This window comes from Gambusia affinis, linkage group LG12 (genome assembly GCF_019740435.1).
Source record: "Gambusia affinis linkage group LG12, SWU_Gaff_1.0, whole genome shotgun sequence".
NCBI classification, from domain to species: Eukaryota; Metazoa; Chordata; class Actinopteri; order Cyprinodontiformes; family Poeciliidae; genus Gambusia; species Gambusia affinis.
Window position 1 is genome coordinate 6,129,280 of NC_057879.1, and position 13,953 is coordinate 6,143,232.

Sequence of the window (13,953 nt, forward strand, 5' to 3'; positions counted from 1 at the left end):
GTACTTTCTGGACGTTTCTACGTCTTCTGACCCTCTGATTTCACAACGCAGAAAAGGAAACGCAGAGCGTGCCTTTATCATTAAAAAGCCTGCAGTGTTTCGGTGAATATTATGAACGTTTACCAAGCATTCTAAACTAAGTTGTCGTAGACTAATTTTCTAAAAACAAATAAATCAAAAAGAGAGAAAAGATTGAAAGAAAACGTCACGTAATTTGAAGAAAGCGCGGCAGGAATCGCAGCGTTGGATGATAATGACGTTCTGCTTACAGCTCAGTCGAAACGTTCGCTCATTTCCTCTGAAAGTGAAACAAACCCATTTCACTCAACGAGAAGCTGCTTAAAGTACCACCACCCAGTTTGAAACTTTGTGTTTTTGTTTCAAGAAGAAATCCCCCCCACCAAGTTATCAACTTCTGAAGAGACTTTTCTTCTTTTCGACGCTTTTATTTGACCCTGTCAGCCGTCGGCTTCAGTGAGTATATTGGACTTCGTTGGTTTCAAACTTCGCCACCGTAGCTCTCCTGAGGTAACAAAGTTTTTAAAAAAATTAGGTAATGAGAGGCAATGATAGCTGGTGCAGTGTGAAAATGTTTTCGGTCATTGAAATAGTTTATTTTTTTAGTAAGGGCAATTTAAAGTTTATTTGTTTCAGTGACGACATTACGACGTAAGCTGAATTGTTATATGTGTAATATTAATGTAAAACATTAAATGTTTTATTGATTTAAATTAGCAAACTACTTTTTGTTCAGGATAGAACTATAGTTTTTGTTGCCCTTTACTTACAGACGCACTAACAGTAGTACAAAAATAATCAAGTTACATACGAAAAAAACAAAAATCCATAGCGGCCTCTGTCTGTTATGATGGAGTTAATTGTCTTGATGCGGAAGTAATCCTGTTTTTCTTTCCAGTTTCGCTGTGCTGTATTTTCATGTTATTTCTCTAGGAGCATACCAAATATTTAGTTCAAGTCAGAAGTTACTAAAAAAAAATCTAAAATTAATTCATCACAGAAAAGGGGAGTCAGTAGAGTTCTCACTTGCTGGAATTTATCACTCTGATGGAAAATAAAGAGACATATCCTGTTGGGACCTTTTCACAGACTCTGATTATGTTTTTTTTATTATTATTATTTCTTTTTTAATCTTTATCCCCAGCAGCTCTAGCTCTAACGACGGAGATGGACAGGACACTGCTGAACAAAATTGACGAGGGACTGGAGTCCACAGAGGTAGAGGAGCTGTGCTTCCTGTGTAGCGACATCATCAAGAGAAGGCAACTTGAGGACGTAAGCGGCACATGTTTGGAGTTCTTAAGTGTGTCTGAAGTTTCTCTCCTCAGCATCTGTGTGTGTGTGTTTTTTTTTTTTTTTTTGTTGTTCTTCATCCCGCAGATCAAGTTTGCAAGGGACTTGTTCCTGAAACTGGAGGAGAAAGATTTCTTGAACAGTGCATTCCTCGCTGAGCTGCTCCGCACCATCCAACGAGAAGATCTCTTCAACCAGCTGAAGAGCGACAGCAGTGAAAGGGAGGAAACGGACGCCTCTCCTGCTTACCTGTCTGAATACAGGTAACAAGAGCACCAATGATCAAGTCGTACTTGATTTTTTAATGGTTACAGTACAAAAACCCCCAAAACATTAGTAATTTGTGTGGTCCACTATTGTCTGGAAAACTCTTAAGAAGGATTTAAAACCCCCAGCCTCCAGGTTGTGCGTTACGGCCCTGTGTTTGGTGTCACAGTGCAGCGCACAGAGCTCCTCCTGCAGCTCCACAATTCAGATGTTCTGCTGCACAGATTTGTGACATTTATCTTAATATTAATAATTATAATGCCGTTTAGCTGCACAACTTCACGGACTCATTCATTCGTGGCTGTTTTCATGTTTATTGCTCTGTTCATATTAGTCTTGATGTTTCCAATGTTCTGGATAGCTTGATGTACTTCACAGGTAATATATTAACTTGACATTAACAAAGACGTAGCGGGACGGATCATCCGGGAAATGATGGACAGGGAGAGACTGATTAAAACTAATTGGAGGTCAGACACATTCTGGGTTTTATGTCTGCTTATTTTCAAGCCCAAATGCCAGCGACTATAAGAAAAAAAAAGCCCATAGCTGCTTATAATAATCGGACTTGGCGACAGAAATTCAAAGTTGTTATACGCATCTCCCTCCATTGTTTACATTTCTGTCGCATAAAAACGGCGATCACTCGATAAGACGCGTAGAGGAAATAAAATAAAATTCCAAAAGAAAATAGTAACACACAGTAACGCAAAATGATTTTGATAAGTAACTGTAGTCTGAGTACTGTATTTGAAATAGCAACGCGTTATATTACTCGTTACTGAAAAAAGTGGTCCGACGTCAGTAAGGCGTTACTAAGTAAGGAAGGGAGGAGGAACAACACTTAGACTGTCTGAAGATGCTAAGTCATATATATTTAGCAATAAAGTGTTAGTCATACATTTATTTATACATTTATAGACACGCCTGTGATATTTCTGTGTGTTCCGGTGGCCATGCGACAATATTTTGTTGCCTATTTCATTGTTGTTGCATAAAGGCACAACAAGTCTAAGTTTTACGATAAACAGCAAAGTTACACAAGGAAGAAAACGGACACAAAGAAAGGAAAGTCAGAAAGATTCAAGAAAGGACAAGAAAGATAGAAAAGGCACAGTAAAGGAGGACATAACAGGAGGATGGAAGGAACTAAAGTCAAGAGAAAAACTACAAAATGAAGAACACAAGAAAAAGGGAAAGAAAAGCAGACACAGAGACCTAGAAAGAAAATACTGAAATCTAATTCTACACATTAGAGCAGAACTGAATAAGTTTCGACTTGTTTTATTTGAACTTGTATGCTCTCACCCCAAGGTTGATGCTGTATAAATTACACATGGATTTGACCAACAACTATGTGGAGAAGATGAAGTTTCTACTCGGCGATCACATTGCCAAACGACAACTGGACACCTGCAAAGTGAGGAACACACCCACACGCTTTGGACGTCAACTTGCCACGCTTGTCATTCAGGATAGCAAACAACTACCTCAAATCACCACTTAAGCAATAAATCAGTTATTTGATTAATCGGATGATAAATTAATTTGAGCTCCCATCATTTTGAATCGCATGATTTATTGTTTGTCTCCATTCTCTCTCTCTTTCTACCAAAAACTGGATGACAAAAGTCTCCAGTCGGCCTCAACCTTTATTGACTCTTGTTTTAAAGAGCTTTGTTTTGTTTACAGACTCCACAGTTCATTATATTTAATGTCTAGTTTACTGATTTTGGATATTTAAAATGTAAAGCTCCACTGTTAAATGGCCAGTAGAATTGAAAGGCGCCTGTCCTTATAGAATGTGTCCTTGCATTATTTATACACTTGAAAACGGTCTCAAAACAACAATATGATCGTTTATCGCAATAACGTCTAAGATGATTTATTGTCCAGCTAAATTTTCTGTTGTGACAGTCTTGTTGGTGGAAGGGGTTTAGTAGTTTTCATGAAATTTGTAAAAATCTTAAATAAAAATAAAAAAAAACCTTCCTCTCTCTGAATATTTCAGACGGCTTTAAACGTGTTTGCTGAAATGGAGAAGGCAGGTATGATCACTAAAAACAACGTCGATAAACTCCACAAGCTCATGATCGACATTGAGAATAAACCGCTGGAACATACTGTCAAAAGGTTCAAAGACAGGCTCCCTCCAACAGGTAAACATCAGCACTGTGACACAAGTTTTGTGATGAAGATTGTTAGCCTTAATGTAAAATCGGTCCATGTGGTTTTCAAAACCAATCTGACAATACGCTCTTTCTGTGCAATAAGATGTTCATTTTAAAAGAGAAATCTGGAGATATTTACTTTTTTTTTTCCTGGATTATTTCTAAAAAAGAAACAAATGAACATGTCATTTAAGGATTATGATAAGAGAAATAGTAGTTTAATGATAAAAATCAAATATATTATGAATCAGCTGACATTTAGGTACTGTTTATTAAGATTAAAAAGAGACTAAATATAAGCTAAATCTACAGACTACCGTACTTATCAATGCAAGGGTATGAATTCATTTTAAGAGCTTTGGTAAGTAAAGCTGATTCAGAATCTAAAAGTTATCAAAAGTTGCCAAAGAAATCGATTGAAAAACCTACAGCTATATTTGGATCTGTTTTGCTAAAAGGAGAAAAAGAAACATGGTGGCAACAGATGAAAGCAAGAGTTTCAGAACGTCCAAGCCTGTCAGCGTTATTTATCACAGCAAAATTGGAAATACAGCCCCTTGTTCTGTCATTTGGACCCTAACCAATGCATCCATCTCTCCAGCCTCCGGGGAGCGTTTAGCTCTGACATGCAGACAGTCTTCCAACGTTTCCATTAATGGGCTGAAAGGTGACAGTTCCCTTCTGCCACCAGGGCTTTGGGGTTCAAGAGATTCCCAACTTGACTCTGATTGCATCCAAATTACTGATGAACAACCTCAATGCTCCACTGTGGTGTTTGAGGAACCCTCCAGAAGCTCTACCCTTGGAATTCAAATGTATTGTACTTTGCAGATGGAAAAAAAAAACAGTTTACCAAAGTAAGAGGCTAATTGGCAATTTGATCATTTCAGAAGGAATAACCCTCTCTTCATGGTCAAAAGGTTCTTGCTGTCAGATTCTCTGTCACTCAACTCACCTATGAGAGCCAAAGACAGAGATGGCACGCGTGACTTTATGACCCAAACCAAAGAAGACTTTTAGTGTAACGGGTAAAAACAAGTTGCTAAAATCCGGAACATATTGCCAAATTAGGACTTTCTACATGGTATTGTAGAAATTGAACACATCCAGCTGTACTTAATCACATTATTGGCGTAGGCAATTTGGTGCAAAAGTCAGGAAAACCTTCATTGCTTTGGAAACGCATCGTTTTGTGAAAGCCATTCTAATAACTAAACCAAACATTTATTTAAGCTACTAAATCTTAGAAAACAGAGTGCTTGTATGCGAAGGACCAAAGTACAAAGATGTATTTCTGCTGCTGTATTTAAAATACATGAATACAACGTATATCGGTTTGTCTTTCAGGTGCAGAAGGAGGTGTTAACAATCATAACGGACAACAGGCGAAGGCGCCACCCGAAGACGTAATTGACTTGAATAATCCGAGTTGGTTCTTCTACCATTTGTTTGTTCATTTCAGGCCTTTGTCTCAGCTGGCTCTGTGCTTGTGTCCTGTAGACAGACGAGTTCTACAGTCTGACACAGGATCCTCGAGGTTTGTGTGTGATCATCAACAACGAGGACTTCAAAGGACCTAAATACAAAAAACGTCTTGGAAGCAAAAAGGATAACGGTAGGTTTTTCTAGTTTTTAAATAGCTTTCGGTCTTGATTTACGTATTTATTTTAAGTTTTATGTGTTGCATTTAATGGCCTGTTGCAGTCATGGATCTAAATGTGCTTTGGTTTGGATTTTTCTCCTATGTGATGCAGAAAATCTGAGCAATCTGTTCAAACGCTTCGGCTTTGTTCCGGAAATACACGAAGACCTGACAGCCGATAAGATTACAGAGACGCTCAAAGAGCTGTGCAAGAGGGACTTTTCTAAAGACGATGCTTTGGTAAGGGATTTAAAAAAAAAGATTTTCTATTTATGTGTTTTAAATAGTGTAAATCACATACACTCACATTTACCAGCTAACTTTAGTAGCTACCTAGACCACCTTCTTTGGAACTGCCTTTAATGTCCATTATGTAAGTTTTATTTTTTTTAAATATGTTTTTTTTTACATATTTCTTTAAACTGCCACCATGTCGTTACAATACTGATAATCTGTGAAAAGATTGGTTTCCTACATCTCCTCCCTAAACAACCAATCAGAGCTAAGGGGAGGCTCTTGGCTCACTTGGATTGGTTGTTTCTAGTCAGCACTGAGAAGGTAGAGGAGTTCAATTTTTTCACAGATTATCTGACTCATATCATACTGTAATGACAAAGTGGCAGTTTCAACAACTATGGAAAAAAAGGAATAAAAGAAAACTTCTTTATTTTTATATAAAATTTGCATACTGCAACTTTAATTCCTTGTACGTAGATTAAACAAGAAACATTCCTGAGAGATTTTTGCTCCATTTTGACTTGATAGCATCACACAGTTGCTGCTGATTTGTTAGCTGGATGTTACCATCTCAAATCCACTAGGTTTATTTGATTAGTTGTTGCAGTTTAAGCTAAATTTATCTAAATCCAAGTCAAACTAGGAGATGATACACCTTGGAGTCATCCCCCGCCCCCGTCTTCTTCCTTATCCTCTGTAAGGTGGTGTGTCTGCTATCCCACGGAGAAAAAGGTGCCATCATCGGCATCGATGAAAAGGATGTGATGCTGGAACAAATATTTGAGTCGTTCAAGAATGTTTCCACCTTGTTTGGGAAGCCCAAGCTCTTCTTCATTCAGGCATGTCAGCAGGAGGTGTCTCAAAGGACAAACCGGGAAGAGCCATCCAAAGAGACGCCATCCAATTCTGTCTACTCGGATGCAAGTCGTCCTTCTACGGATGGAGACATTTTGATTGGCATGGCCACAGTGCCTAACAGCATCGCTTTTCGGCACACGGAAAATGGCTCCATATACATCCAGGTACTCTGCCAGGAGCTGAAAAATGCAGCTGAAAGGTGAGACGTGTTTTTTTTTTGTGGCACAGTGTTCACTCCAGTAAACACAAAGGCCCGGTATAATTTTTGAGTGATTTTAAGCAACTTAAGCCAGGTTGAATTTGTCATTTGTTGTGATTTTATTGTTTTTTTATGGAGTAGTCCGTGGAAAAATTAAGAAAGGGAAAAAAAACAAAAAAAGTGTGTGTGTGTGTGTATATATACAAAAATCAATCAAAATATCCAGAAAAATCAACTTGAAAATGTTTCCAGTCTTCCTGTTTTGGAGCAACCTTGGTCTTCTTTACTCTGTTTTGGTGTTGTGTTGCCAAGTTGTACAAATCAAGTTGCGTAATTTTATTTTTCCCCACCTTGGGGTCTTTTTTGTGGGCTCTAGTGTCCCCTATATGACAGTAGGCTGACAGGAAACAGGGAAGGAAAGGGGGGAAGACACGCGGAAAATGTCTGTCGGGTCCGGGAATCGAACCCACGACGGCCGCGTAGAGGACCCAAGGCCTCCAAATGTGGGCTGCGCTATCCCCTACGCCACCACTGCACGCCCAGATTGCGTAATTTTTTAATTTGTTTTCTTTTTCTTGTTTTATTCACAGCCCGGAGAGAGATGACATACACACCGTCTTAACGCGTGTGAACAGGAAGGTCCACAGCCATTTTCAGATACCTAGTAGGCAGATGCCAGAGCCCAAATACACTCTCACCAAGAGGCTCGTCTTGAGATTTGTTTGAACTGTCTGGAACCGTGACTACGTATTCGATGATCTGATATGCGCTGGATTCTAGTTTACAAGTGTGTATGGGTATGAGTCTTTGAGTTTCTGAATGGTTCTGTTTGTTAGGTAAATTTTTGCATTTTGGTAAATCAAACATAAAAGTTGTCATAGAATCACATATTTTGAAATTTAATGAAATAAATCGAAAAGGAAATGAAAAAAGGTCCATCTGTGTTACTTGTTTCATTTTCATGGAAGAACTGCAGTGCTGGTCACTGATCGAACACAGTGTAGCAATGGCAAAGATCTTCCAATTCACTGTGTTTATACTTTAATACAGTGGTGTCAAATCACAGCGCCAGAGGATTTGTAAAAAGAGTTTGTGGAACAAAGTCTCAGGAATGATCAAAAATGATGTGTTTAGCATTTTAGATTAAAGATATAAAAAATGTTTTGATCACATCCATTCATGAGTGAGATTTCACTTTTTGTTCCATGTTGCACAGCATTCTGAGGGAAACCAAGAATTTACAGGAGGCACTGTGATGTCACAGTGACGCTGCGTTGTCACGGTGTTTCTGTCACGTCACAGTGTCTCTGTGATGTCACAGTGGCTTTTGTGATGTCATTGTGCAGTGTCACAGTGTCTTTGTGATGTCACAGTGTCTCTGTGATGTCACAGTGTCTTTGTGATGTCACAGTGTCTCTGTGATGTCACAGTGTCTTTGTGATGTCACAGTGTCTGTGATGTCACAGTGCCTCTGTGATGTCACAGTGTCTTTGTGATGTCACAGTGTCTTTGTGATGTCACAGTGTCTCTGTGATGTCACAGTGTCTTTGTGATGTCACAGTGTCTCTGATGTCACAGTGCCTCTGTGATGTCACAGTGCCTCTGTGATGTCATGGTGTCACCTTCTGATGTCACAGATCCAATAATTTGAATGTAAACCTCAGATTCTAAACAGGGAGAAAAACAATGCATAAACTGCTGAAATACGTGCATTTCTCTTTACATTAATTATAAAGAGATTAATGGAAAATGTCGCACTTGGATTTTGCGACTTCATTTGCTTAAGAAACTGAAACGAGCTTGTCATATTCCCACATACAGAGCCACATCTCAGTTTTAGACATATGTAGGGTAAAAGTTTGATAAATCACAACTGTGTTTTCAATCACTTTGTGATCAAACAATTTATCCCAGGTTGGTCTTTAAATTATGTTTTTATCAGGTCTGTCTTAATCCAAAGTTATTTAAAAGCCAGTCCAAAACTTTAACCTTTTCAGCTACAGATGATCAAATGTAAACAATGTTATGTATATGTGTAGAATCAAGTGCCATGTGGATTCTGCAAATCAGATACTGATTTCAGTATCCTAAAATGCTACAGTCGCATAATAAGAGCCTGTTTGGGGAGAGGTTGTGCCGCCCCCTAGTGGAATTGTACCCTGGATGGAGAGGAGTCAAAAAAACCATATCCAGAAGCCTAAATGTGTATTTGATGGATTTTAAGCCCAAGTACAACATGGGATAAACTACAGAGTAATAACAGATTCACTGGTTTATACTTAAAATGGCTCAAATCGAAGCGCAAAGTAAAAAGAAATCAAAGTCAAGAATATTGTTACTGCTGTCGGAGGTAAAAGAAGGAATAAACCAGGGTGGGCTGCTCTGAACCAACCCTGCTAATGTTAATGTAGCTGACCCTGGGGCGAACATGAGGCCCTGTTGCTCCCTCTGCGGGTGTGTGTTGGGTGTGTTTCACAGATTCCTCCGGACTCCACCCAGCAGCCGTCCTCTCTCCACAGTTCGTGGAAAACCTTGTCGCAGCTGCTACACATCGGGCCCGACTGCTTCTCTCTCTCGAGGACTTAAAAGCGACCAGTCTTTTCTTGTTAAGGGACCGGAAGTGACCACCCGGAGGGAGATAACCGTTGGAATATAAGAAGCAGCTGGACGCTTCATAATTTGGTAAGTTGAACCTCATAGTTTCCATGGCAGCTGATGGGGCCTTATTGGGCTGCATGTTCACGGTGGAGTCAGTTTTGATATTATGGTGTCGGTGAGTTTTCTGAGCGAACAGCGCCTCAGTGATTCACCTGAAAGGCTCGTTTGTTACTTCGGGTTTGGCTCTCGGAATCAGGGTGGAGGAGGACGCTCGAGCCTTCCGACTCAAACTTTTATCAGCCATGTTTTTGAGCCACGGTTCAGTCGAAAATAAAAGTCACTTAAGAAGTTATTCCTTTGACAGCAGCTGTTTAGTCTCCTTTCCTGACACCGTTGTGAAATAGGCAAAATTGTTTATTTGATAGATTTAATAGCTTCATTTTTGCTTCTCGTGTGAATCTATCTGTTTTCCACCTTCTTCAACTCAACGTTTTCCCCTTTTGTTTTTGGCACACGTTTGGACTCATAGCTGGGGACAGAACTGTTTTTTGTGAAAACAATAGGGCTGGTTTCCTGAAGAGCCACAGTCAGTCATGACATCACGACTCTGAACCTGTTTGCTGATCTGTCTTAGATTAGACAACACCTAAGCAGAGTATCTTCATTTCTGAAAGCATTATTAGCAAACAAATATAAGCTGAGTAAATACAACATATAATTTTCATTAATTATAAAAAAAAACCTCTCCAAACCTCACTTTGAAAAGGTAACCACCCACCATGTTAAACCATGAATTATCTGAGATTAAAAACAGTATTTTGAAAGATGAGTATGGTTTCTCTAGCTGCACCCAGTCCTGATCATTACCCTTACCTAATCTGTAGGAAAATATATATATAAGTAGATCTAACAGTGTTAAACAGGCTGAATGAAATTACAAATAAAGGCTTACAGAGCCATTATCGTCAAAACATGGAGGAGTGGTGAATATCTTAGACCTCGCTCACCTTTCAGTATTATTATGAGAGCACATTGGTAACTCATCCAGGGATTCACTAAAGAACCTGTGACCACTAAGGAACCACAAGTCCACTTGCCTGAGTTGAGGGAGAATATAGCATCTATTTATATAATCCTGAAGGTGAATGTCCATTCATCAGTTTCTGACCCTAAGCTGTGTACAGCAGGACAATTATTCAAAAGATGCCAGCAAATCCACCTATGACTGGCTTAAAAAAAAGAAAATAAAGGAAACTTAGTTGGTTCACTCCATAAAGGACACGGAGGTGGGTAGAGTACCCAAAAACTGTACACAAATAAGAGAAGAACTACTTTAACTTATTTTCACTCAAGTAAAAGTAAAAAGTAGCCGACCAAGAAATTACTGTTTTACCCGAGTACGGAGAAACTGACCGATACATCAGTTATTTAATGTTTACAAATTACACCGTCGAAGAGACCAAAATATAAAATTATGTACAGTAAAGACCAAACGTTTGGACACACCTTCTCATTGAATTCAATGAGAAGGTGTGTCCAAACTTTTGATCTGTACTGTAGAAATCTTGGTATTTCAAAGGCCAAACTGATGATAATTTAGATAAATAACATGATTACAAAATCATAATGTAAGACACAAGAAGCCTTTTTCCACACTCATTTCTTTCAATACGAGACATCAACAAAAACTGCGTGTGTGTGTCTAACTGGTGATACTCTAGTTTTTTTGTTTGTTTGTTTTTTAAACAAGCTTGTTCTTTATTCAGTGAAGTTACTCACAGTGGGTAGAGTATCCAGAAAGTTTACTCAAGTAAAAGTAAGATTACTTCTAAAAGTTCTTTTTTTTTTTTTTTTCCCCACTCAGCCATTTGTAGCTATATGCTATCCGAATCTTTTCATAGCTGCTGGTATTTATTATGCCGGATTTCCCTCTGCTAATATAATAAGGAGTCCAACACTATAAGAACTAAACTAAATTTCCAATGGGGAAACTATGGCGTTGTCCTTATCAGTTTAATCCTCAGTTATGTACATTGCAGCTTCATGGACATCAATCTTCCTCTACAAGAGAAAAGACACTCCAGTCTAGTTTCACCAATCTATCCTCCCCCGTCCCCAATATGCAGTCCCAGACAACACAGTAGCTGCATATCCTTTGACCATATAATTGCGCAATTTCACAAAACTGCAAAGGAAACACTTTTTTTTTTTTTTTTTTCACTCCACACAAGTCGCATGATCAACATCCAGATGTTGTCACTGGCTCAAACCACAAAGATGAAGTAGACGACAGGAAGTAGTTTGAGGACCATGGTGGGGCATATTTTTTAAATGATTTATTAGGTGAACAAAAGTATTTACGTATGATTTAAATTTGAGTTTCTTAATGGAAATAACCTTGTGAACTATATCTCAAAGAAACTTTATCTGAGTCTGTAGACAAACGTGTAACGAGAACAATCATAATCCTACCTTCTTGTAGTCGATTAGAAAATTATTTCTGTATATTTTCTTAAATTAAACACAGCTTTAGCAATTATCCCATACCCGAATGATCATTTCTATGCGGCATTGTATTACAGTAGCCTTAAAGATTATTGTTTTGACTGGATATTTTAATAATCTTAGGAAACATGGCTGATCGTTTTAAAAAAAATGATATTTAATCAGATTGAGGAAATGGATTTTATTCCGCGGGAAGTAGGAGAGTTTTCTATTAAAAGTTGCACATTCGTTTGTTCCTGAGTCATCGTGACTCAGAACCGCATGACTTCGTCTTATCGCGGTGCTTTTATTTAAAAACGACAACAACAAACAGAAAACCCTCATGAAAACTGACGGATATTGTTTTCAACGAGCTCGAAGCTCCACCCTGCTGCTAAGACACGCCGCGAAACCTGACGCTCCTCTCCGTCCGATTGCAACAACCAAGGAGCGATCCTGGGTTCCAGCTCCGCAGCTTGTTCTGTGACCGCGCTTTTCCAGTTCCAGCGACTGTTTTGTGTCCGATGGTTGCCTGGGAGCGCACCATGTGACGTCACGACACCTGTGTGTGTGTGTGTGTGTGTGTGTGTGTGTGTGTGTGTGTGTGTGTGTGTGTGTGTGTGTGTGTTGTGTGTATTTTCCCCCTAAAAGCCCTGTTAAAAACGAAACCATGATGCATTTAGACGGCAACATGTAAGTAGGAAAACCACCCACTAATGTGTCTTTTTTATTCGGTGGCTCTGCTTGTTAGTTTAAATGATATTTCAGGCTTTGCAAAAATAAAAAATAAAATTCCTCCCCTTTTTTTTTTTTCTTTTAGGAGATTTATTGGAGTGTCCATGTGTTTTTAATTAACCACATGCTTATTCGAATCCACATCCTTTACGATGTTTCCCAGCGTGTTGGAAGTGTTAAATAAAATATTTACACACACAGTCGCACACAGCTGGGTTTGAGTTGGACTCTGTTTTTTATAAGTTGTTTATATTTAAATATTTGGATTAATTTTGTCTGTAGGGAAAAGCAAGGACCATACCGGTTTATATTAAGAGTGTCATAATAATACAGCAGGGTCTCATGGGGGGAAATCCACTGCTGGGAATGGCTGATGGGTTCCAGGTTTTCCCGGTAAGGCCAAACTTTGTTCTGCTTTCCTCTGAAGAAGAGAGGGGCGAGGAACGAAGCGTGACGTAACGCACAGAGTCTGCTTCTAGTTACACATGAATGTCAGCCAGAAAGGAACATTTCTATACATAAAGAGTCTATTTTCAGTTGCTGTGTATGCGAGCTCCCACTCCTGATAGTGTCCATGAGAGGAAGAGGGGTGGAAGATGTGATCATGGTAAAGGAAGAGAGTAATGTGCTAAATTTGGGTTGATCAATATCAACATTATCATTGCAATACCATATTTTCATAGTATCGCGCAGGTCTAGAACTGGACGATAAATTGGTTTTAATGACTTTGAGGAATTTTAGTTTTTTTGAAGATTTAATATTTTGGATTTTTTCACAGGTTTTTATATTAGCGCACTTTTGGGTTTTCATATTTCAGAGTGATGTCAACAAGACCGCCATCTTGTTTGACAAGCGTGTTTTAACAACGTCTGTTCATTTGGACTTTGAATTCAGATCAACTCTATAACTCAGCGAGTGACCAAGGGTCATTGCGCGTAACACAAACCCTGTAAATTCTAGAGACTAACAGGAACCATAGAATTGCACAAAAATCCTTGAGGGACGGCGGAGTCCCTACTCGAAATTCAATGAAAGAGTTGTAGGGAGCCTGGTGCCGGAAGCCCAGTTTGAAAGGCTGTTTACATTGTTTTAAACTGTGTGATTGTGAGCGTGAGTGGGAATAAAAATAGCAACAGGTATTTTGTTCCATATAACACAGTAGGAGTGTAACAGGTAAACATTTTATGGATGCAATTCGACTAAAAACCAACCTGTTTAGGATTGTATTTGAAACGTAATCAATTACAAATTTACTGATGGAACTTGACTTAATGTTCTGCTTTGATTGTTGATTCTATGTTGCAATGTGTTTCTGTGTTTAATTTGATGTAAAGCACTTTGAAATGTCTTGATGCTGAAATGTGCTAAACAAATAAAATTTGATTGATTGATTGAACTCTGACTCTATTACAGCCAGGCCAAGACTTTTTTTTCAAAATCACAAGAATAG

At 38.8% G+C, this 13,953-nt stretch overlaps 1 protein-coding gene across 3 annotated transcripts; it reads left to right on the forward strand.

Moving 5' to 3' along the window:
• The first annotated feature begins 68 nt into the window (after positions 1-68).
• LOC122840684 (caspase-8-like) lies at positions 69-7,620 on the forward strand. Of its 3 annotated transcripts, none has more exons than XM_044133251.1 (10): positions 69-474; positions 1,163-1,293; positions 1,399-1,574; positions 2,893-2,998; positions 3,590-3,737; positions 5,097-5,155; positions 5,250-5,364; positions 5,504-5,631; positions 6,330-6,685; positions 7,276-7,620. In XM_044133251.1, the coding sequence occupies exons 2-10, from the start codon at positions 1,186-1,188 to the stop codon at positions 7,409-7,411; spliced, it is 1,332 nt and encodes a 443-aa protein (XP_043989186.1). In that variant the 5' UTR covers positions 69-474; positions 1,163-1,185; the 3' UTR covers positions 7,412-7,620. The 3 variants fall into 3 exon arrangements, with proteins under 3 accessions (XP_043989186.1, XP_043989187.1, XP_043989188.1); XM_044133252.1 differs by having other exon boundaries at positions 70-474; positions 1,166-1,293; XM_044133253.1 differs by having other exon boundaries at positions 102-528.
• The last annotated feature ends 6,333 nt before the right edge of the window (positions 7,621-13,953 follow it).

Excerpts from the sequence above, each read along its gene's own strand:
- LOC122840684 (XM_044133251.1), top strand. The coding sequence starts at position 1,186 with ATGGACAGGACACTGCTGAACAAAATTGACGAGGGACTGGAGTCCACA. Across the intron at positions 3,738-5,096 it reads AGACAGGCTCCCTCCAACAG|GTGCAGAAGGAGGTGTTAAC; the intron begins GTAAACATCAGC and ends TTTGTCTTTCAG. Across the intron at positions 5,632-6,329 it reads TTTCTAAAGACGATGCTTTG|GTGGTGTGTCTGCTATCCCA; the intron begins GTAAGGGATTTA and ends ATCCTCTGTAAG.